The following is a 23,455-nucleotide window of genomic DNA, read 5'->3' as shown; positions in this document are numbered from 1 at the left end:
GCTCCCTCCCGGGGACCCCGGGATCATGTCCTGAGCTGAAGGCAGATGCTCAACCACTGAGCCACCCAGGTGTGCAGGTTTTTGTGTGGATGAAAAGTTTTCAACTTATTTGGGTAAATACAGAGGAGCATGATTGCTGGATTGGAGGGTTAAGAGTATGTTTAGTTTTCGTATCCTGGTTCCTTTTTCAACAGCTTTCTGGAGGTATAATTCACATACAGTAAAATTCCCCTGTTTTAAGTGTACAATGTAATGAGTTTTGTTTATAGTCATGCTCAAATTTTAGAATGTTTCTGTCATCTCAGAAAGTTTCCTCAGGCACCCTTGTCCAGCCCCAGCCCCTGGCAACCACTGATCTGCTGTTGCTATGGTTTTGCTTTTTCTAGAATTTCTTATAGATGGAATCGCACAAGATGCGGTTTTGGGGGGCCTAGCTTTTTCCACCTAGTCTGTTTCTGAGACCTACCATGACAACATATCTGTCCGCATTTTCCTTTTCTTTGCTGAGCCGTATTGCACAGTGTGGGTGTATTTGTTGGTTTATCTGTTGACCAGCTCCCGGTTACTCGGTTCCTTCCTTCAGCTGGTTCTATTATGAATAACAGTGCTATGAGCATTTGCATATATGTCTTTGTGGGTGTGGCTTCTTTCCAAAGGGGAATGTACTAACCCCACCCCCAGTCCTGGGAGATGAGGAAGTTGGAGGAGGCTCAAGGCATAAAGAGGAAGGGGTATCACGTTCAGGCCCTCTTCACAGCCCAGAAACCTCTCTCCACCCCACTTTCTCTCCCCAGCCCTGCCCAGCCAGTTGCTCTGAACAAAAGGTCAGGGGCCAGCAGAGGGAAGTAATGTGTTTATTTCCTTGTCTCCATGGTGCTGGGAAAGCTGTACTTGGTCTGGGGTGTGGGGTGTGCTGGGATGCGCTCCCTGATGCCATGGCCCTGCAGGTGTTATTAGTAATCCTCATCAGAATGACGTCTTCTCCAGAGGTTCCTTTCCAGCATGTTCCATCTGCCCTTCCTCCGGTCACCTTCCATGGCCCATCCAGATCTAGGACCCTGGCCACATCTCAGAGCCCCCAGCCACCAGGTCCCTTTGTGGCTCTCAGATGGCATATCTGTCACATATGATGTCTCCCGTGACCCCCACCTCACGTGAGGTGGGCAGAGCAGATTGACTTGCCCCATGTGGCAGATGGGCAGACCGTGGTCAGATGAGCCGAGAGGCTGGCATGGGACGGCACGCCCTCAGATGGCAAGCCTCATCGGCTTCCCCTTTCTTCCCCAAAGGTCCGGCTCTTACTCTCAGATGAAGAGAAGGAGCACTTGAATCCTAGAATTACTTGTAGTTCAACCAACTGAGTCACAATGCCCTGGAATGTTAGTTCTTCACATATGTGTACTAGGCGTCAGGCACTGGTCAAAGAACTTTACAAATTCGAGCTCATTTTCTCCTTATACTTATCCTAATGCAGCAGATCATTACCCCCGTTTTGTAGGTGAGGACACCGAGGCACAGAGAGGGTAGGTAACTGGCCCAGGGCCACACAGCCAGCAGGTAGGAGAGCAGGGAGCTGCCCTGCACTTTCAGCCACGGCACCCGGCTGCCCATGGGTTGGCTTGCTTGTTTCATGCTCCACTCATTGATTTTTAAAACAGTTTGATGGAGGTATAATTTAATGGCATACTTTAATTTAAAATTCACCCACTTTAAAAAGTAAAAGAATTTCAGTAAACGTACAGAATGGTGCAATCATTACAACAAACCAGCTTTAGGCCATTTCAGCCACTCCAAAAAGGAGCCTTTGTATCTATCTGCAGTCACTGTTTCCACCTCTAGCCTGAGGCAGCCACTGTCTACTTTGTGTCTACAGATTTGCCTCTTCTGGAAATTTCATAGAAATAGAATCACCCATTCTGTTCTTTTTTTATTGCTGCATAGTATTCCATCGTGTGGCCAGCCCACATTGTGCTTAGCGGTTCGCCAGCTCACGGGCTTGGTGATGGTTTCCACTTCTTGGCCGTGGTGAATGAGGCTGGTCTGAACATTCGTATACACTCTTTGTGGGGACATCTGTTTCCTTTTCTCTCTGGGTATGTTCGTAGAAGTAGAATTGCTGGGGCATATGGTAAATTCATGTTTGACTTTGAAAAAACTGCCAGGCTTTCACCAAGGTGCCGAAACAGTTTCCATTCCCATGCCCATGGGTTTTACAGTCGGGGGCCAGGGGCAGGGTTCTAATCCCAGGGCCACCCGTAAAACCAGACGAGCCTGATGAGAATCCCAGGCCATCGGGCCATAAAACGAGGCCCTCAGGCCACCAGCAGATCCTGCAGAGCCTCTTTGCTGCCCCCGATGGCCTGAGAAACAGGGAGACAAGAAGTCAGCTGTTCTGCTGTTTCACCTAGAAGAATCACCTTCTGGGACCAACAGCACCTGCTGGGAAAAATCAGCAAAATGGCTATTAAGCCAAGAGAAAAAGCCCAACCACACATGTGGAGAAGTTGGGAGAGATCTCACAAGGGAAGAAAACCAACTGGAGAAAGCAGGGGAGGCCCCCTCGGGCGCTGGGGAGTGGGCCAGCAGCTCTCAGGCTCTGGAGGCCGGTTCCCACCACCAGCTTCGTCAGAGGCCCGGCAGGAAGATGATGGGGAGACAGTGGGAGGGCAGCCCTGGCGGCCAGCTGCCCGGGAAAGCCATCAGGCCACTCCTGAGCCAGGGCTCTGAGCAGAAGGCACTGCGGCCCCACCAGCAAGCCTTCCACCTGCACTGTGGGACCCTCTAGGAAGGGAGACGTGGGCCCCTGTTAGCCAGGACTGCTCAGAGCACTGCTGACTTTCCATTTGGAGCCACTGGTTGTTCCAAAGAGTCATTTTTTAAAGGAAGTTTTGAAGTTTCCTTATTCAATAAAGAGATACAATTTTTGATTGAGAGGTTTCGGGATCCCTGGGTGGCGTAGGGATCCCTGGGTGGCGCAGCGGTTTGGCGCCTGCCTTTGGCCCAGGGCGCGATCCTGGAGACCCGGGATCGAATCCCACGTCAGGCTTCCGGTGCATGGAGCCTGCTTCTCCCTCTGCCTGTGTCTCTGCCTCTCTCTCTCTCTCTGTGTGACTATCATAAATAAATAAAAATTAAAAAAAAAAAAAAAGAGGTTTCGACATTGCTGGTGGCAGCTGCAGATGAGAGAACTCTTACTCTGGCACATGGCAGGTGGCCATCAGACACTTCCCTCCCTGTTCCCTCCCTCATACAGACGGGGTGGAGATGACGGGGTACTACTGACATACCCCTAGAGCCCGCAGGGATGGCACAGGGGCCACGGCCTACACAGGTCAGGGATGCTGCCTGCCTGAGCTTACCCCTAAAGCCAGTGGTTCAGGACAGGAAGTTTTTTGACCCATTCTCGGCCTGCCATTGCCTGGGGAAGAGGAGGCTTGATACCCAGGGAGGGTAAGGCCACACCTTGGCCAAGTGGGGAAGGACGTGAAACTCCACAAGTCACACACTTGGTGTGTCCTGCTCCCATCTCTGATCACAAGTGATGACAAAGGTTGAGATTGCTGTCAGTGGCAGGTCGATTCCAGGGTCTCCCAAACCTTATATGATAAGTACCAGATGGCACCCAACGGGCCCTTGGAGAAGGTCTTTGCCAGGCCCCAGAGTGGATACTGAGGGGGCAGAAATCACCGCTTCTGCTATCAAGTAACTCAGCCTGTGGGAAGGTCCCAGGCCCTTAGTGACTATACAGGGTGGAACAGCGTCCTCCCCAAATTCATGTCCACCCAGACCCGTGGACGGGACTCTATTAGGAAATCGCGTCTTTGCAGATGTAATTAAGGTCAAAGGAGATCATACTGGGTCCTAATCCAATGGATGGTGTTCTTACAGGAGGAGGGAATTTGGACACAAACCAGAGAAGACACAGAAGACAGAGATGGGCGTGACGCAGCTACAAGCCAAGGAACTCCAAGGAGTGCCAGCAACCACCAGAAGCTGGAAGAAGCCAGGAAGGATTCTCCCCAGAGCCTGAGCAGAGTGGCCTTGCCAACACCTTGATTTCGGATTTCTGGCCTCCAGAGCTGAGAGGGAATACATTCCTCTTGCTCAAAACCACAGCAGACGGGAAGCTGGGCTCAGGGTGCACGCAACACTGTGCTGGCAGGTGCTGGAGGGGAGGGAAGAGAGGTGCCAGGAGGAGGTGCCTCTTTCAGCTGCGCCTGCTGTTTGGGCAGGAGGCCCGGAGAACAGAACTGGAGCTAGGGGCTCCGCGTGGCTCACGGCTGACCTAGCTTTAAGGGCTTATGTTTTTCCATCTCTGCGACCTCTCTGGAGCCTGGGAAGGGCACCGGACCCCGTAGGTGCTCAGGAAATTCTCCTGGGATCTCTCATTCCCTGTGTCCCCGGAGCACCCGAGCTGTGCCTCCTACTTGGTCCCGGCCTCCCTCTGCTTCGTGCTGGATTCTGGCATGACTGGCCGGCGGGCTGGAGGAGCTAACTTGGCTTTACTAAATCTAAAAACAATTTAGACGCTGCTGCTAACTGCTGAGTTGGCAGAGAAGCATCGGCGCCCCTGGACGCAGTCAGTGGGGATCCCTGCTTACGAGGCCACAAGCTCGGCCCATATCCCCCTCCAGGGGCTGTGGTTTTATCCTGAGGAGTGAAATCGCTCAGCTCTCCCCGTGGCTGGAGTCACGGAGAGCAAGAGCCCGAGGTCAGCATGAGGGGGGTTAGCACCGGTCCTCCAGGTTATGCTCATCGCGTGGTCCCGTGCGCCACGCTGCATGGGGCCCAGCACTTGGCAGCCTGGATGCTGGGCTGAGCTGAGCGGAGTTTGCCTTCTGACCGCCCGCCGCTTCCCATTAGCGTTCGGCTCATCCTGGGCAGGGGTCCCTCTGGGACACGCTGGTGATCAGCCCACGAGGACTCCTTCAGCACCAACAGCACATCATAGTCCACTTGGCCCCTTCACGAGAACCCGGGGAAGTCTCTTCACCTGGCACGGTGGGTCATGGTAAGAGGGTGCCACAGGGCCCAGCTGGACTGAAACCTCGATCTTTCCATGCTCAGAGCCTGATGGCCGATTCCTCCAAGGGTCCTTTGGTAACTATCCCCCCCCCCCCCGAGGCCTCCGGGTGCTGTTGGGGAACGGTTTGATCAGAGTTGGAGCTGAATTGTACCCTCCAAAACTCGACACTGAAAGGTCAGTCACTCTAGAAGGCCCTGAGTGTTGGCCACACCTGGTCTGGGCAGCCATCAACTCACGCGAAGACCAAGCAGCCCTGGGAGGTGCCTGCCACCCAGTCAGGGCCACTGTCTGGGGGACGGCAGCTCCACGGCCCTTCTCTCTTCCAGGATATGATCAGCCGGACAGTGGGCGAGCTGGACAACTGAACAGGATTTCCCACACCAGGCCTCCCTGGAGATTCCAGGGGTGAGGCCAAGCCAGGCCTACTGCTGGGTGTTAGTCTCCCCACAGAGCGTATCAACACAGTGCCAAGGGGGCAGCTGGGCAGGGGCCAGGGGGGCCCTGAAAAGGGCTTGGACTATTGCCATCTTGTCTGCATCCAGCATGAGGACTCAAGCTTTGGGGCAGCCCCCAGAGCTCGTGGAGGAGAGGGAGGTTCCAGACAGTTGCCCCGACGTGAATATGGGACTCAGAAGGGTGCGCGCTCCCCGGTGAGCCCCACTGCGCAGCCTGGCCAGGGCATGAGCTAGCATCGGGACTTTCCAGCAGAACTGGAGTTCCTGGCTTCCTGAGAGGAACAATGCTGGAAGGAAGGGGACCCTTGCCACAGATGGCACATCCTGTCTATGGAGCTCATAGGGGCTTCAAAACAAAGAAGGCCGCCTCAAATCCCGCCCCTCGGCTCACTTTGTGTGGTGAACTTTCAGCTGTAGGCTCCTTCTCAGAAGAGCCCAACTGTTTGTCCTTGGGAGCCAAGACCCCAATTCAAGCTTGGTTACGAGGCCCAAAGCCAAGTGGTGGGAGGAGGCCAGCGTTGGTCCACAACCTGGTCCCGCTCGGGGGCTCCCCGGCTCCTGGGGACCCATTCCTGGTTCCCCAGTGACTGTCAGATGCAGAGCTATCGGCGCAGGACCTCTGGGGTCCAGGCACAAAGCAGCCTCTCAGAACCTGAGCTCCAGCAGGGGTGCGGAGGCCAGGACAGGTTTGTGTGCGGATGGATGGCTTTATATGGAAGGGCTGTCTGATGTCAGAGCTTAAAGACCCTAAGATGGGTCCAAGCCTAGGCCAGTCGCCACTATGAGGAGATGGCACATCTGGAGAAGGGAAGCATTCTCTTTCCAGACTGTTATCCAAGGGTCCTGGCTGGCCAGTTACTGACTCAGTGATCCCTGTGGGGCCTGGGCCTCTAGCCCCTCTGCCTCAGTTTACATAGTGGAATCCTCCCTTTGGCTTCAACTCCTAGAAAGCTACTACTTTCTAGCCTGGGAGCCTGGGTAGAGCCGTGGAAGACCTGAGGGTCCTTCAAGGGCAGCTCCTCTTGCTGAGCCCACTGGTAACAGGATACTCTCTGCCCTCCTCCCCGCCCTGCCCCCAGTATTTCCCATCAGCCCAGGCGCGGAAAAAACACCATTAACAAATGCTGGAATGAGTCACGGAAATGAACTTTATTGGATCACTGGGCGTCATCAATTCACCAGTAGGTCACAGACCCGTGGTGGAGAACCAACCACAGATTGAGCATCATCATCTGGGGACGTGCACATGCTCACTCAAGTGTCTAGGTGGTGCCAGGCCTCCAGGGAGGCCAGCCTGCTGCGGATGAACCCCCACCAGGATGGCAGGTTCTGTCCGTGACCCCTTCCAGGCCTGCAGGCTGAGCCCCCATCACAGTTGGCGAGAGGTGGTGGTGGGTGGGGAGCCGGCATAGGAGGGAGAACAGGGGGCAGCCCTCACCTGGGCACTGACTGCCTCTGAGGTCTCCTGGGCTCGGGGCATGAAGGCCTGGCAGTGAAAGGGAAGCGGAGTGGCAGGCACTAGGAGCCCCAGAGCCCGTGCAGAGCCCTGGGGAGAGAGGCCTTGGAGCCTGGGTAAGGCAGCGGAGAAGGCATTCAGCTCTCAGACCTCACAATTGCCTATTTCCTGCCACTCTGGCCTAGGCTGGGGGAGGGCAGCCTTCTCAGACCAGACAGCTGACCGACGGGGGCGCCAGGGTGCATGAGACACAGGACAGAGCAGAGGGAGGGCTCCCACAGCCCCACAGGCCCAGGCCCAGGCCCAGGGCAGCAGCAGGGGTGCCAGAGACTGATGGCGGCGAACAATCAGCTTGGTCAGGGCGCCCCATCAGGGAAGCGTCTGGGGTCCTGGTTCCAGACCCTCTCCCATGTCTTTGTCAAGAAGAGGCCAAGGGACAACAGTGGTTGTAGTTCATTAAAAACCGTGTTTCATTAAAAACTAGTTCTGAACACAAAGGATATATTTAAAAAGATATTCTTTGCTCTATTAAACATCATTCACTGAGAATTTCCTGAGCACCGAGTGCCGGGGCGTGGGGGTCCAGGGGAAGGCTAAGGCACGGGCCCTGCTCTGGCACAGGGCTCCTTCTCCCTAGAAAGGCGGTCCCCGCTGCTGAAAGGCCGGAGAGCGTGTGCAGATCTGGGAGACTGGCAAGGCCTGGCAGCGCCCACCGCGGGAGAAAGTGCTCGAAGCTGCAGCTGAGAGCATCCCAGGCCCACTGTGGGTAGGAGGGACACCCCAGCTGCAGGCCCAGCAGAGTTCTGCTCTGCTCAGAGCTGCAGTGGTGGACACTGGCCATTTGGCCAGAGCCCCATGGTGGCTGTGGTCTGGCCAGGCATTCCCCGGGCAAGGAGGAGGGAGGAAGACCAGGGGCTTGTCAGGCCGCCCACACTCCAGAGAGGCAGGCCTGGGCCTCATGTCTCCCTCAGGTTGGATGCAAGGGAAAGTGTATCCTGCTTAGCACCTGATGACCAGAGGCAGCTCAGGGACGCCCCACCCGACCAGGCTCTCCCAAGCACCACTCGGCATCTGTTCCTGGGGACCCTCTCAGAGCCCACAGGTCTCCAGGAGCCACACTGCTCAGGGACACCACCCTTCCTTCCAGGTTGGGCACATCCTCCCTACTGTGCAGTGGGCACGATGGACACACCCTCCCTGCCCCGAGTAGGGCCTCCCTGGGTCCCTCCTGTCTCGCTTCATCCTGCGGGCTGGGCTGAGCTCCTGGTTAGCAAGGCACCTCACGTGCTCTCCCTTCCACATCCACGTGGCTGAGACAATTTGGACTCCAGTTCTAACGGTGACCTCTCTCTGTGCCCTGCAGGGTACTGTGACCTTGCAGGCCCAAAAATAAAACCAAAAACAAAACAAGGTGGTACAGGGGGTCCTCTGACCTGGGCACCTGCCCCTGCCTTGGGAATTGAGGCCCTGGTCCTGCAGGGCAGAGTACCCACCTTGCCATACACCCCTCGGGGGAGAGGCTCTGCTAGCCCAGGGCCAGTACAGGGGTGGGAGGGTCAGAAGAGGCTGGGGGCAGCCTGGCCAGGTGCATCATGGTCCCGGATATACTGTAGGATGTCCATTTCGTCCATGGCTTGAATCTGCTGCTGCTGCTTCTGCTGCCCCGCCAAAGCCTCAGGCAGGCCTGCTTTGGGGGGCACAGCTGGCTTTCTGGGTAGTGCTGGCTTGGCTGCCACTGGCGGTTTGGGCTTAGGCTGGGGCTTGGGTGTGGGCTCAGCCCCCAGGTTCAGAATCTGGTCCAAGTCCTCTTCAACTCTAGGGAACCAGAAGGGAAGCTCTGAATATAACCTCCTGCAAAGGGAACAAGGCCCCAAGGCAATGACACCCCACTACAGGCCTCAACCTGGCCTTGGCCCCAGCCTGTCCCCAGGGAGGGACAGGGGCAGGCTACTCCTTCCCCGCAGCCCCACAGCACAGGGGGAGCAGAGCCCGCCCCTCAGCAGCCTCTGGAGAGCTGCTTTTCAGGTGGTCCCTCTCTAGATGATGGCCCTTTATGGGATTTATCCTTCAACCTCTCAAGGAACGAGAATAACAGCTGCCAGATACAGACCTCCCGCTCTGTGCCCAGCACTTCACACACACTATCTTGTTTTATCCGCAAGCCCTTTCGGGGTACGACCGAGCTCTACCCTACAGATATGAATGCTCAAGCCCCAGGAAGCCGAGCTACCCTACCCACCTAAGGTGACAGTGTGTGACGGTGTCTGAGTCGGGACCAGGGCGTCTGACTTCAGAAGCTGAGCCATCATCTAGACCAAGTTCAGCCTGAGAAGGACTAAGTGAGGGGATCTGATCACCGTGGGGTGAGGCTGCCCTCCATGTACCCACTGTGGGCCGCCCGGGTTCTAGGCAGAAAGCCCACCGAGGGCAGGAGCCACCATGGCCCTGGACCTGACAGCCCATTGCTTGGTGGGACTACAGCCCACAGGAGCCTGACAGTCACACGGGACCTGCCCCAGGTACTGGACGGCAGTTAAGGAAAGCAGGCTACAACCTGGCTCTGCCCTCTTTGCCAGAGGGGAGTACTTGCTGCCAGTTCCTGGTAGAAGAACTCAATTTCTGGAAACCAGAGGCACAAGGCAAGACCCTTTTGATCTATCCCACCAGCTTCCCACTCGAGCAACATTCTGCTCAATATCTAGTGTGGTCAGGCATTTCCACATCATTAACTCACTACATAACCATAAGATGCTGTCTGGTAGTAGGTATTAGCCCCATTTTACAGATATGGAAACTGAGGTACAGAGACATGAAGGGCTTTGCCTGGGGCCCATGGCCAGCTCGCGAAGGACTAGGACTTGGCCCGGGGGTGGCTGGGTCTCTCAGGTGCATCTGCCTTCCTGGGACACCAATGCAACAAAGCCCTTTCAGGTGGGGTTTCTCCAAGGTCGAGGGTCCCTCTTTATGCTGAGGCCACAGATCCCCTGAGGCCCTTCAGGTGACACCTGCTGGACCTGTGGCCTCTGGGGACCTGACCCAGACACGCTCTTGCCTCCTGAGGGAGGAGCTTGGGGCTCTGTGATAAGCTCCATACACCTGCGTCCTCAGGGACTATCCCCCCGCCACTGCTCCCGGGGTCAGGCTTCACGACACTTGCTGTCCACTCCTCTGTCCCTCGACAGATGGCAGTCCCATGTGGGACATGGTGATTCTAAGAACTGCAAAGTAAGTGACCACTGACAGGGCCCTTCCCCTCCCTGGGTCTTAGATTCCCCATCGGCGAGGGGTCGGATGAGGTCATTTCACGGATGTTCTCGCTTCCATGAGATGCTAAGGAAGAATGGCCTGACCAGTGCTCTCATGCTCTCCACTCAGCCAGGCAGAGGGTGGATGGACGCTGTCCTGGCCTCACGCTCCCAGGGGCACAGCAGCCTCCATCCTGCCCTCTGGGAGAAGGTGTACACTGGCCAGCCTGTTCTGGAACCAGGAGACAGCAGGAGACCCAGGGTTGGGTGTGGGGGCAGGAGTCTGGCAACACTATCCTGGGGGCTTTCACAGAGTCACATGGAAAATACCCTTTGAAATCCAAGGGCCAATGTATGAATTCCTGAAAGAGGATTCGTGGCCCTTTACACGCTTCCTATACCAGCCACCAGCAGAGACAGCCAGACAGATGCTGCCCACACGTGGGCCGAGGTGTCTAAGGCAGCTCAGTAGACCTCATTCGGCCATGCCGGGGACAGGGGAGGGAGGGCACAGGTGCTGGAAGCAGAAGACCCCGGTGTCCTCCTCTGTGGGATGGTAACAGCGGCATTAGCCAGCAGGACTGCAGAGCCACTGGGTGTCCAGAAACCCAGCGCTGTGCACGGAGCACAGTCCCATTTCTCTCCTGGGACTCCTTCATCAGTGGCCTCAGGTCCACCTCATCACTCTGCTCTACTTCATCCTCGGTCTCCCCATCTGTAAACGGGATCCAGCTCAGACATCAGCAGGGCTAGGAAGAGGTCTGTTTGAGCGTGGAGTGCCCAGCACAAACCTCCCCTGGAGGGGTGCCTGCCGAGCACCAGCTGCCAGAGGAGCTCTGGGTCACCCTCCTGCAGTGAGTGGGGCACAGACCCTCAGGGGAGAACTCACAGCCTCTGTGGATGGCAGTGATGTGAGCCTACGGCATCTTTCCAGCCCAGGCCGAGAGGGTCCAGCCCAAGCCAGGCCTTCAAAGACAGGCAGCTATCTTGGGTTTGCAGCAGTCTCAAGAAGTGTAACCTAGGACAGGCTGCTCCTGGCAACCTCAGCTCAGGTGTGCCCTGGCTCCCCACAAGCAGCAGCTTCTCCCTGAACTCCCTGGGGGCAGGTGCTGGCTCTTCCTCACCCTCCACTGGAACTAGAGCCCAGGAAAAGCTCAGAAGGACCGAATTATCCTCACACGGGACCCTTCGGTAAATAAAGCAGCAGCTAAAAGCTTGTTTCAGAGTCCAGGATTTACACTGCTTGGGAAATCACTGTTTGGAACTCATCAGAAGCTGCTCTGAGGTGGCAGGTGGGGCAGTCACACTCGGGTTGGGGGGGCCTCAGGGGTACCCCTTTCCATGTGCTCCCAGGCTACCTGAGTCATGGCTGGAATTAGGACCCACTAACTCGAGGTCTAACCCTCCCTCTGTTCCAGGCCCTGCCAGTGCAAGGTCAACCACTGAGAGGCTGCGGGGCACTCGGAGGACCCTGGTGCCCCTCCCCTTCCCCAGGTCCCTGCAGAGGACAGGCCACACCTGCAGGCCTCCCACTGGCGTGGCTGCACAGCAAGAGGAGACTGAGGCATATCGGACTCCACCACCTGCCGCTTCGGGCTAGCTGATGGCCATGAAGGCATGAATGGTGACAGCATCAGTGAATGAAATGAGTATCAGGAAGTTTTTTTTTTTTTTTTTTTTTTTAATCATAAGGAACCCCGATCACTGCCTGGATAGTCACAGAGCCAGCACAAAGGAGAATAAAACATGGCTCCTGCTCTCAAAATGTGAATTCTTTATCACCAATGTGTGGCAGAGCGAAGACAGGGCTGCAGACACCTGGCCCCTAAGGGAGTGATTCCCAGAGTGCTCTGTGGGACGCCAAGGGGCACGACCAAGGGAAGGGTCCCAGAGACCAACAGGGACGTGGAATGCTACACTCAATTTCCCACTCATGCCCTCAGAGTCCTGCTTAACACTGGCACTGCCCCAGCCACCAGCCACGGAACCCCTTTGAAGGCAGAACTAGAGCTCTGCAGAACGTGGGTTGGGAAGTGCCGGTGTCATGGATTTAGAATGAATTGTGCCAGGAAAGTCCCAGTAGGATGGCCTCCCTGGAATATTAAAAAAAGAAAACCATATCTGGGGGCATCACAATGCCAGATTTCAGGTTGTACTACAAAGCTGTGGTCATCAAGACAGTGTGGTACCGGCACAAAAACAGACACATAGATCAATGGAACAGAATAGAGAATCCAGAAGTGGACCCTGAACTTTATGGGCAACTAATATTCGATAAAGGAGGAAAGACTATCCATTGGAAGAAAGACAGTCTCTTCAATAAATGGTGCTGGGAAAATTGGACAGCCACATGCAGAAGAATGAAACTAGACCACTCTCTTTCACCATACACAAAGATAAACTCAAAATGGATGAAAGATCTCAATGTGAGACAAGTTTCCATCAAAATCCTAGAGGAGAACACAGGCAACACCCTTTTTGAACTCGGCCATAGTAACTTCTTGCAAGATACATCCACGAAGGCAAAAGAAACAAAAGCAAAAATGAACTATTGGGACTTCATCAAGATAAGAAGCTTTTGCACAGCAAAGGATACAGTCAACAAAACTCAAAGACAACCCACAGAAGGGGAGAAGATATTTGCAAATGACGTATCAGATAAAGGGCTAGTTTCCAAGATCTATAAAGAACTTACTCAACAGCAAAGACACAAACAATCCAATCATGAAATGGGCTAAAGACATGAAGAGAAATCTCACAGAGGAAGACATAGACATGGCCAACACGCACATGAGAAAATGCTCCGCATCACTTGCCATCAGGGAAATACAAATCAAAACCACAATGAGATACCACCTCACACCAGTGAGAATGGGGAAAATTAACAAGGCAGGAAACCACAGGTGTTGGAGAGGATGTGGAGAAAGGGGAACCCTCCTGCACTGTTGGTGGGAATGTGAACTGGTGCAGCCACTCTGGAACACTGTGTGGAGGTTCCTCAAAGAGTTAAAAATAGACCTGCCCTACGACCCAGCAATTGCACTGTTGGGGATTTACCCCAAAGATATAGATGCAGTGAACCGGCAGGACACCTGCACCCCGATGTTTCTAGCAGCAATGGCCACGATAGCCAAACTGTGGAAGGAGCCTCGGTATCCATTGAAAGATGATGGATAAAGAAGATGTGGTCTATGTATACAATGGAATATTCCTCAGCCATTAGAAATGACAAATACCCACCATTTGCTTTGACGTGGATGGAACTGGAGGGTATTATGCTGAGTGAAGTAAGTCAATCGGAGAAGGACAAACATTTTATGGTCTCATTCATTTGGGGAATATAAATAACAGTGAAAGGGAATAAAGGGGAAAGGAGAAAAAATCAGTGGGAAATATCAGAAAGGGAGACAGAACATGAGAGACTCCTAACTCTGGGAAACGAACTAGGGGTGGTGGAAGGGGAGGTGGGCAGGGGGTGGGGGTGACTGGGTGACGGGCACTGAGGGGGGCACTTGATGGGATGAGCACTGGGTTTTATTCTATATGTTGGCAAATTGAACACCAATAAAAAATAAATTTATATATATAAAAAAAAAGGATGGCCTCCCTGGGGCATGCTGGGTCCTGGAGATGGCAGTCTCCCAGGCAGGGTGCACTCAGCACGGCCCTGCCACCCTCCCCAGGGCTGACTCTACTACATCTGCTTCTCTGTGCCTCAGTTTCTCCTCCTAAAGATATAGGAGCTTCTCCCAGCCTGCCAGGGCTGTCAGGGGTGAGGACACAGGATGACAGAGAACAGATGCGAGGGACCACGGGGAGATGTAAAGACAAGACACCTTCGCTGGGACGCAGGCGTGGTGGGCACTCACAGGGCTGCTTAACAGCCCGAGGCCGCTAACGAGGGTGCAGATGGCAGCCTCTCGGGACCACATGCCCCATATAACTGTTCCTGGAAAGAGACTGCTCAGCTTCCTGTAGACCTCTGAGCATAGCCGCGTTCTGGGGGGCGTGCGTGACGCAACGGAGACGTGTGATGGCAAGCACACCGAGAATGCAGCGGCATACGCAGAAGCCCAGGGAGTGTGGCCAGCCCAGGGCCGGAGGCCAATCTTCCAGCATCTCCTCCTCTAAGTGCTCAGAGTCCTGGAAGGAGTGGAGGGGACGGGACACAGGTGGGTAGACTGGGTTCCAATTGTGGCTCTGTCCCTTGGGAGCTGCGGCCTTGGACCATCTACCTTTCCCACACTCTGTTCTCTAAAGCAGAGAAAATCGTGCCTAGGTGGCGGGCTGCTGTGAGGATGGAATCAGGCCACGTGTAGGGTCTAGCACACTGACCACGGCAAGCAGTCTGACGTAGGAGCAAGCACTTGTGCACACGTCGTTGATCCAGACTAGGCCTCGGTCTCCCCCCTAAAACCTGCTGTGGGGACCCTGCAGGGACTGGCCGCTGTCCAGCATATGTGTGTCCTGCTCCCTTTGGGAGGGCTGCCTGCTACCGAGAATCCATTTCACTTATTTCCCAATCCTGTTTATGCCAGTGATCCTTGCGCTTGGAATCACATAATTTAACCATTCTTCACATCAACTACTAAAGTGTATGTGAAAAGGAAAAGACTTATATTCACTAAGTTCTTTCTGGAATTTGCTAAGCTGCCCTGGACCACTGACTACCCCCACCCCTGAATCAATCCCCGCCACTGCCTCCTGGTTGGTGCCCACCCACAGGCTCCTGCCTCTGATGGGCCGAGACTGCCTCCCTTGGAGGCTGAAGCTGATGAGACGCTCCCATGCTGGGACGGGTCCCTGGCTCTGTCCAGGCTAGTCTCGGGGCTTGTGGAGCACCGCGGGGGACAGGTGGTACCTGAACAGCTCCGGGTGGGACGTGGGCCCTCCACTCTTGTTGGCGGCAGGCAGTAGTAAGGGGTCACCCAAGGGGACGGCCCCGCCGAGATCAGGATCTTCAAACAACTTCAGGGCTGTGGAGAAGGCAGGAACAGAGTGTTCAGAGGAAGTCCGGGCCTGTTCTCAGCTGCAGGGGGTACATGGCAGAGACAGCCTGGCCCAGCCTCCTGGCCCAGCCAGGAAACAGTGAGCAAGGGACAAGACACAGCACAGAAGAACCAGAAGAACAGAAAGAAGGGAAGGGACAGAAACTCAAAGGCTACCCTGTAATTGTCAGGATGTATCCTCAGAGCCCTGAGGCCAGGACTGTGTCTTTCTCATCAATGAGTTCCCAGGCTCAACACAGAGCCTGGCCCTCAGTGGCTGGTCACCAAGTGCTGGTTGGATCCATGGGTGACATCATTTGTCCATCCTGAAGGAGGAGCCGGGTGGGGTGAGCAAACGTCAGACCTAGGATAAGCATGAAGTCCCAAGGCCGTTTGGTTTTCCCCTTTCCAACTCTGCACAGGACCCTCCAGAGGAGTCTATACAGGTCACACAAAATCCCTCATTACAATCTGAATTGTAGAGTCACAGCACTCCTGGGGTGGTTGCATCCAACTCCCAGGCAGTGCCCACATCTGGCCACTGGAATGAAAAAGATTGGTCCACTCACAGTCCACACTTCTCAAGCGACCAAGGTGCCACCTTCTCTTCCATGGGATGATTAGAATAAACACCCAGCCCTGGAATGTTCCAGGCTATCGGGACACGAAGTGCAAGACTAGATCTCCCCAGAAGAAAAATCTTCATAAGCTGAGTGTGCATCAGGTCAAAATAGGACAAGGGGAAGATTTCCATCATGCTCACGTGTGGCAGGTCCGAAGCCACTTACAGACACTGGCTGGGTCACTGAACGGACACCAAGAGTGAAGGGAACACTTGGAGGCTCTACTTACGGTCCTTCAGGGGCACGTCCTCTGCAGGGCGCTGGGCAGAGAGCTTCGTGCTGGGGCCAAAGAGCCCCTCATCAGGGTCCACCTCCTCATCAAAAATGGTGAGTCGGGGTGAGGGCTTGGGCTTCACAGCCACTTCGGGGCGTTTCTTGGGCTTCTTAGAGCTACAGAATCACAGACACAGCTTAAGGTTAGGACTTTTCTCGAAAGCACTGATGGCCAGTGCACATGGCCTGGTCAGAGCCACACAGGCTAGGTGAGCTTTAGCTTGTGTCAAGAAGGAACTTTCTGGCACCCTGACAGTGGAGGTGTGAGGCCCTGCTACTGCAAGTGGCTGAGCCCTGTGCCCCAGGAACCACTGCCGTCAGGATATGAGGGAGGAGCAGGTGAAAGTCTGAATGAACCAAATGACTGTCGCACAGCTCCCAGCCCTGAAGGGCCACCCAGGACTCAGGCCTGCCTGCATGGTCACAGGGCAGGGAAGCTGCTTTCCTTCTGGAGGCTGTGGGGGCCGACGCCTCCTGCTGCTCCCAGAGGCTAGGCTCAGAGTCACTCCATAGCCACTGGAAGGGGGGCTGGACGCAGTCTGAGGCTGCGGACAGGTGGTACCGGGGAACAGCAGAAAGCAGCCTTGGTAAATGCTCCCCTGTGTCTCTGCCCCCTGAGAAGTGGAACCTCTGTCGATCTAGCAAACTCTTCAGTCCCACTGAGCAAACCCCACCTCCTTCAGGACACCCCCTTGGCTACTCGGAGCCCCACTGGCTCTGTCACCCCCACTAAGATCCCTTTATGTCTCATTCACCCACTGGCCAAGGTCCTGCCTTGGACTAGATGCTGCTTCGGGAAACTGGGAGAGAGCACAAGGGAAGCTTCTGGACCACGGGACGGCTTTGTTTCCCGACCCGGGTGGTGGTTAAACAGAGTGCATGTAAGCACTTGTGGAATTGAACCCTGAAGGTCTGCAGCCACATTGCTGATAAATAAACAAACTTGGTTTAACTTTAACACGGTGATCCAATCCCCGCTCTTTTTTTTTTTTTTTTTTTTTTTTAATCTATTTATTTTAATCTACGATAGTCACACAGAGAGAGAGAGAGGCAGAGACACAGGCAGAGGGAGAAGCAGGCTCCATGCACCAGGAGCCCGACGTGGGATATGATCCCGGGTCTCCAGGATCGCGCCCTGGGCCAAAGGCAGGCGCCAAACCGCTGCGCCACCCAGGGATCCCCCAATCCCCGCTCTTGATGCCCAACTTAGCCATTATAAGGTTCCCACAAATAGTGAAAATCCGCTTTTTACTGGAAACAAGCCGTCTGCCTGGCAGGCAGCTCCACTGGACAGAGGTCACCGTCTGGGCTCACGTTGGCAACAGTGTGCGGCAAGACTGCACTGAGAAGCCGGCCCTGCCCTCAGCAGTGGTCAGCCCAACCGGCGGCAGATGGACAAAGCAGCAGGGTGGCCCTGGGTGCCAGAGGGCAGGGTGCTCCGAGGAGACTGTTCCCACGGTCTGGGGATAGACTTCCAGTACAATCTTGGGCTCCCGCTGACATGCGAGAAGCTACAGAAGCTGGAAATGCACCTGCTGGAGGGTCACACTTCCAGGATGCAGCACACCTAGGCACTCTGGCAGAGGCCCGCTCACGGTCCTTTGCTCATGGTCCTGTGTCCCAGGAGCAGGAAACACATCCAGGATGCGGGGAGGACAACAGGTTCAGGGATGCACATTTTGAGGATGAAATGGAGAGCGGAGACTCAGTGGCAGGGCGGTGCCAGCAAGCCCCAAATGCCCCCGTTCCTGCTTTCTCTATCCTGGGCACAAGCCAGACAGGCTCATGCCACAGGCCACTAGGGACATGCCTCTGCTTTGGCATCACCCCCCAGGCCCTGCTTGTGGTGCTGGGCAAGGTGGAAGGAGCCTGGCCTGCTCCCTTCTCGCAGCAAGTGCTTTCCAGAAACTTCAGCCATGCCACCTCATACGCCTTGAAGGGCCAGGGTGGCCTGCTCTGACAGGGACACCTGTGTTTTGTTTTACTGGTCAGGCATGTTGGTTTTAACGGCCCCTGGGAAATGGATACCAAAGACAGGCCGGGCCCCTCGAGGCAGGCCAGCCGGAGATGGCTCCAGCCGAGACCTACTGAGTCAGAACCGCAGGGCCAGCCCAGGAAGCTGTGGTGGAGTCTCCGTGGAATCTGATGATCAATGGGCTCTGCCCCACTGCTTCCCTCAATCACCCAATGGCCACCCCTCCCCTGGCCCTTCCCGGCCCCTGCCCAGGGCTGTAGTCCCCAGGGAGGGCTGGGCCGAGGCCTTCCCTCTGCAGCACTGTCCGCAGGTCCACCCTGTTCAGAAACTAGCAGGTCCCTGAACATTTCTTAGGAAAGCAAACTCGAATCCTATACGGAGCACATGGGTCCCCAGGGGCAGGGGGGTGACAGGCTTCCCATGAACCAGAATTTGGAGGAAACACAGAAAGGAGGGAAGCGTCTGAAGAGCAAAGGAAGGGAGAGAGAACAAACACGACGAGTTATGTCTGGAGCAGCTTTGCAGAGATGTCAGTGATCTCCCTTCTTACACCTACTCTGGTTCTGAGAACGCAAATGAGGCCTGACTTTCCTGCTATGTGACTTCTCCTCTCAGATTGGATGAATGTTCTTGTTTTTCTCCCTGGAGCCATTTCTGATCCTTCCTTGTCTTGAACTGAAATCAGGTGAACCTATGGCACGTGTGAAGACAGGCAGTTGCCAGCACTAGTCTGAGACAGACGGTACGTGGAGGGCTCCGCTCCTCCAAAGCCCGCAGTCCCGTCAGCTGGTCTCCTCACCGGCCCTCGGCCACTCTGTAAGCAGCTCCTGCCTTCCTCCCCAGTGCCCCGTGTGACCCAGCACTCTCGAAGCACCTTCCACGTGCAAGATCCTGGTGAGACCTGCCACGGTCCCCAGAAGCTCACAGCTGAGAGTCAGACACGCAGAGACCCATCATGACCACACAGAGCAACGGTCCCGGGATACGCGGAGCACAGAGGAAGGATCCAACCCAGCCCAAGGGCTCCTGGAGGAGCCAAGGCGATGGAGGCATGGACTCGGCACTGGAAGCGGGCCCTTCGTCTGTGGAGGTCTGCCGAGAGCATGGCTCGAGCACGACCAGGAATCAGGTCCCCACGGCAGCTCGGCTCATGGTCCATGGAGAAATGATCAGGGCCTGGCCTGTGGGAGCACCGCAGTGTGACGGGGAGACGAGGACAGAGAGAATGGGAGAATGTGCTCCTAGAAAGGCGAAAGTGCTCCTAGAAAATCTGGACTGGGAAGTGATCAGTGGGCAGAAGGGGCGTGCCTAGAATGATGCCAGATTTCTGGCCTTGGGGACAGGGTCAGGCATGTCATGTGCGAGGTGAGTCTGCAAGCGCGGTTTCTTCCCTTCATCCACAGACTGCATGAGCGTGGCCTCCAGGCTGCACACACGGGTTATGGCCCTGGAGCGCCTCCCCCATCCCTGCTCTGCTCCTGCCCCACCAGCATCCACCTGGCTGTCTGCAGGAAAGATCTAAATGTGAGACAAGATTCCATCAAAATCCTAGAGGAGAACACAGGCAACACCCTTTTTGAACTTGGCCACAGCAACTTCTTGCAAGATACATCCACGAAGGCAAGAGAAACAAAAGCAAAAATGAACTATTGGGACTTCATCAAGATAAGAAGCTTCTGCACAGCAAAGGATACAGTCAACAAAACTCAAAGACAACCTACAGAATGGGAGAAGATAATTGCAAATGACGTATCAGATGAAGGGCTAGTTTCCAAGATCTATAAAGAACTTCTTAAACTCAACACCAAAGAAACAAACAATCCAATCATGAAATGGGCAAAAGACATGAACAGAAATCTCACAGAGGGACATAGACATGGCCAACATGCATATGAGAAAATGCTCTGCATCCCTTGCCATCAGGGAAATACAAATCAAAACCACAATGAGATCCCACCTCACACCAGTGAGAATGGGGAAAATTAACAAGACAGGAAACCACAGATGTTGGAGAGGATGTGGAGAAAGGGGAACCCTCCTGCACTGTTGGTGGGAATGTGAACTGGTGCAGCCACTCTGGAAAACTGTGTGGAGGTTCCTCAAAGAGTTAAAAATAGACCTGCCCTATGACCCAGCAATTGCAGTGCTGGGGATTTACCCCAAAGATGCAGATGCAATGAAACGCCGGGACACCTGCACCCCGATGTTTCTAGCAGCAATGGCCACGATAGCCAAACTGTGGAAGGCACCTCGGTATCCATCGAAAGATGATGGATAAAGAAGATGTGGTCTGTGTATACAATGGAATATTCCTCAGCCATGAGAAACGACAAATACCCACCATTTGCTTTGACGTGGATGGAACTGGAGGGTATTATGCTGAGTGAAGTAAGTCAATCGGAGAAGGACAAACAGTGTATGTTCTCATTCATTTGGGGAATATAAATAACAGTGAAAGGGAATATAAGGGAAGGGAGAATAAAAAGACTCCTAACTCAGAGAAATGAACTAGGGGTGGTGGAAGGGGAGGAGGGCGGGGGGTGGGGGTGACTGTGTGACGGGCACTGAGGGGGGCACTTGACGGGATGAGCACTGGGTGTTATTCTGTATGTTGGTAAATTGAACACCAATAAAAAATTTATTAAAAAAAAAAAAAAGGATGCACTGCCTAGCTCTGCTGTTTCCGTCTGCCAGCCCACCCTCAGCACCAGCGTGATAAAGGATGCCTCTCCTCTCCCTTCACTGATTAGACTCTTGTCACCAGGGCTGGGGTAATGGGGCAGCTGGGCACTGAAGAGAGCTGTGCCATGGACAACAGAACTGCTCCTGCCTTCCTAGTGAGCACGCAGGAGGTCACCTGAACTTGTGCAGGCTCTGACACAGCACAGGTGGCAGGAGATGGGTTGGGGGCTCCCTGGATGGGTGCGGGCGAGTGGAAGCAAGTTCCTGTAGCACGCAGGTGTGTGCATGGACAGACGTCAGCTTTCCTGCTTTGTGTGCCTGATGGCAGACAGATGTCCAGCCCAAGCCGCATTCTGCAGGCGAGTGTGGAGCAAACGTGAGGGAGGCAGCAGATGCCGAGGCTGACAGCTCTGACAGTCAGAGGCAGCCCTGCTCATGTGGCTCAGGCAGTTCTGGTGACAGTGACAGACACATGACAGCAGCCTCCCCTCCAGCCACCCAGGGGGCCTATGTCCGTGTTCCCAGATGCACCTGCCTCCCAACCCCAGCAGACCACCGATGGGCACCAGCTGCCCAGGACCCGCATCACTTGAGTTACAGGAGCATCTCCTGGACCAGACAGAAGGTGGTCGATCCTTCTGAAGCCAAGACTCAGTGACAACATGACTTACCTTTAAAGCCAGAGTGATGCTTCACCAAACACAGAAGTCAACCTCCTTTCCAGTCATACAATTTTCCTGCCTTTACACATTGGTTTTCATTTTTAAATTTTAAATTCAGTTCCTTTTTCATTTAGAGAAAATTCTCAGAGTACCCGTAAATGAACTTTTGTGAAGCTTATTCCGGGACAACGCTATCTGTAGCAGCGCCAGGCCTCGGGGCTTCCACGATGACCCAACAGTGTGGTACAGGTCACTGAGGAGAGGCAGTCACCCGTGAGCCGGGCTAGCCTCCCCCGACAGGAGCTTCGGGGAAGTGCTGGGTGGGGGCTGAGCAGAGTCGGGGAAGTGATGCTCTAAGGCACAGAACGGTCCTATAAAATGCCAAGGTGGGAAGAGCTTGGCTCATGCAGAGTGGCCAAGAACTGGGCAGCAGGCACACGGGGGAGGGAGGAGTCTGAGGGGAAGTCGGGCCCACAGGCCAAAGGGCCTGGGGAAGATTCTGGCCTTTCTGTTCCCGGGGAGGAGCACTGGAGGGGCATCCATGTCTGACCTCAGACCAGTCATTTCACTTCTCTGGGTCTTTCTCCTTAGCTCTTAAATGGGAGCAAGGAATGCTCTGGAAGCTGCGACATGGAGCCCACATGCAGGCTGGCACAGGGCACAGCAGGAGACAGTGATCACACGGCTAGGTTCACATGTTTCAGCCCCAAAGACTTGATTCTGGGCCCTAAAACATAAACGAGGCCTGGCAAACATCCACCATTTGCTGTAGCCCTAGGGTCACACTCAAGGATCTTTCTCAACAGCCGGAGCCTGGCTTCCCAGCCACGGAGCCCCACTTGAGGGCTGACCAGCACCTCGTGACCCCCCACCCTTCTCAGCTGGGCTGTGTAGACATTTCTTCTTGTCTCGCCGGGGCCAAACCCTGACCCTGCCGCAGCACGGCTCCTGCATCACCACGGAACCAGGCTGGTCTGGCTGCAAGGGCACGTCCCCCCACTGCTGGTCACACCCGAAACGGCCCCGAGAGACCGAACATACTAATGGGCAACGGTCCCGATGGTCAGGACTTGACCAATAACTGCCGGCAACCCTCATCTTTACCCCTGTCTCCCGCTTCATAGGACCAGCTAAAGAAAGCCAAATATGCTCCCCCAACCAAGTGCACAGCGTGCAGGACGCCCCACTACCAGTCAGCAGCCTCCCTTGCCAACCGCCTCTAGTCGGGGCACACCTGAGCCTTCTCGTTCCCATGAGGAATCGTTCCTACTCCCAGCCTGCCTTTGAGTCTCTGCTAAATGCAGGTCTGAGGGCCGACCCCTGCTTTGCCATCTAAGCTCCAGGATGGTGCTGGATTCCCAGCAGGGCTGGCTATCCTAGGCGGGGGTCTGAATCCTATCCTATCCTATCCTATTCAAGGCTCTGAATCAAGGCCTTTGCCTGTTCTCACCGGGGCAGTCTTGGTTTATTCCCACATCCCTGAGGACACTCCAAATGCTCACATGACCAGTGAGACCTGGAAGTCCCTTGGATTGAGAAAACCCATCAGCTCCATCACCCAGCATGGAGAATGCATGGATGAGGGCTGGGAAGCTGGCACCCTGGCACAGCTCCTGCCAGGAGCTCCATGGTACATGAGTGTATGATCTCTTGAAGGCTCCTGATTAATAACCAGGAAGACTCTGGATTTTTCCCTCAAGTCCTTCAGTTTAAGGACTATGTCATTCTAATGCTGTTACTTGCGGGTCCCCCGAGGCAGGGGAATGGCAGGCCTGACCTCCCAAGTTTCTATGGAGTCAAGTGACCATTCAATCCCATAGAGGACAGCTAATCAAGCCTGCTGCTCTGAACCATGTTCAGGACCACGTTCTGGACCAAGGCTACCGGGAGGCACCCTTGCCACCTGGAAGCAGCAAGTCTGACAGGCTGTACTGGGTGCTGGTATTTGCATAACAGAACAGGAAATGGGAAGGCTGCCTTTAGTTCAAACAGCCAAGGGCTTCTTCAGAGCGAAGCTAATCCGAAATGGTCGTAACATTACCCAAAGGAAATTTCCTGTACTACATCTCA

The 23,455-nt window shown here is 54.9% G+C and overlaps 1 protein-coding gene and 1 long non-coding RNA gene across 3 annotated transcripts in view; one reads left to right on the top strand and one right to left on the bottom strand.

Moving 5' to 3' along the window:
* The first annotated feature begins 651 nt into the window (after nucleotides 1–651).
* On the top strand, nucleotides 652–7,404 carry LOC144281169 (uncharacterized). Of its 2 annotated transcripts, XR_013349653.1 has the most exons (4): nucleotides 657–1,523; nucleotides 1,942–2,093; nucleotides 3,889–6,167; nucleotides 6,561–7,404. It is a non-coding gene; the product is annotated as an uncharacterized LOC144281169 (long non-coding RNA). The 2 variants fall into 2 exon arrangements; XR_013349652.1 differs by having other exon boundaries at nucleotides 652–1,523; nucleotides 3,889–7,404.
* The window catches only part of HS1BP3 (HCLS1 binding protein 3), a 33,453-nt gene continuing 16,609 nt past the window's right edge, over nucleotides 6,612–23,455 (bottom strand). The window contains exons 5-7 of the mRNA XM_077844005.1: nucleotides 16,023–16,183; nucleotides 15,044–15,158; nucleotides 6,612–8,752 (exon numbers count right to left, since the gene is read on the bottom strand). Of these exons, the coding sequence (XP_077700131.1) occupies nucleotides 8,494–8,752; nucleotides 15,044–15,158; nucleotides 16,023–16,183 (535 nt within the window). The 3' untranslated portion in view covers nucleotides 6,612–8,493. The remainder of the gene's footprint in view (nucleotides 8,753–15,043; nucleotides 15,159–16,022; nucleotides 16,184–23,455) is intronic.

Source organism: Canis aureus, chromosome 12 (assembly GCF_053574225.1).
Source record: "Canis aureus isolate CA01 chromosome 12, VMU_Caureus_v.1.0, whole genome shotgun sequence".
Lineage (NCBI taxonomy): Eukaryota > Metazoa > Chordata > Mammalia > Carnivora > Canidae > Canis > Canis aureus.
The sequence above is the reverse complement of the archived record's forward strand: the minus strand, read 5'-3'. Positions and strand labels throughout refer to the sequence as shown.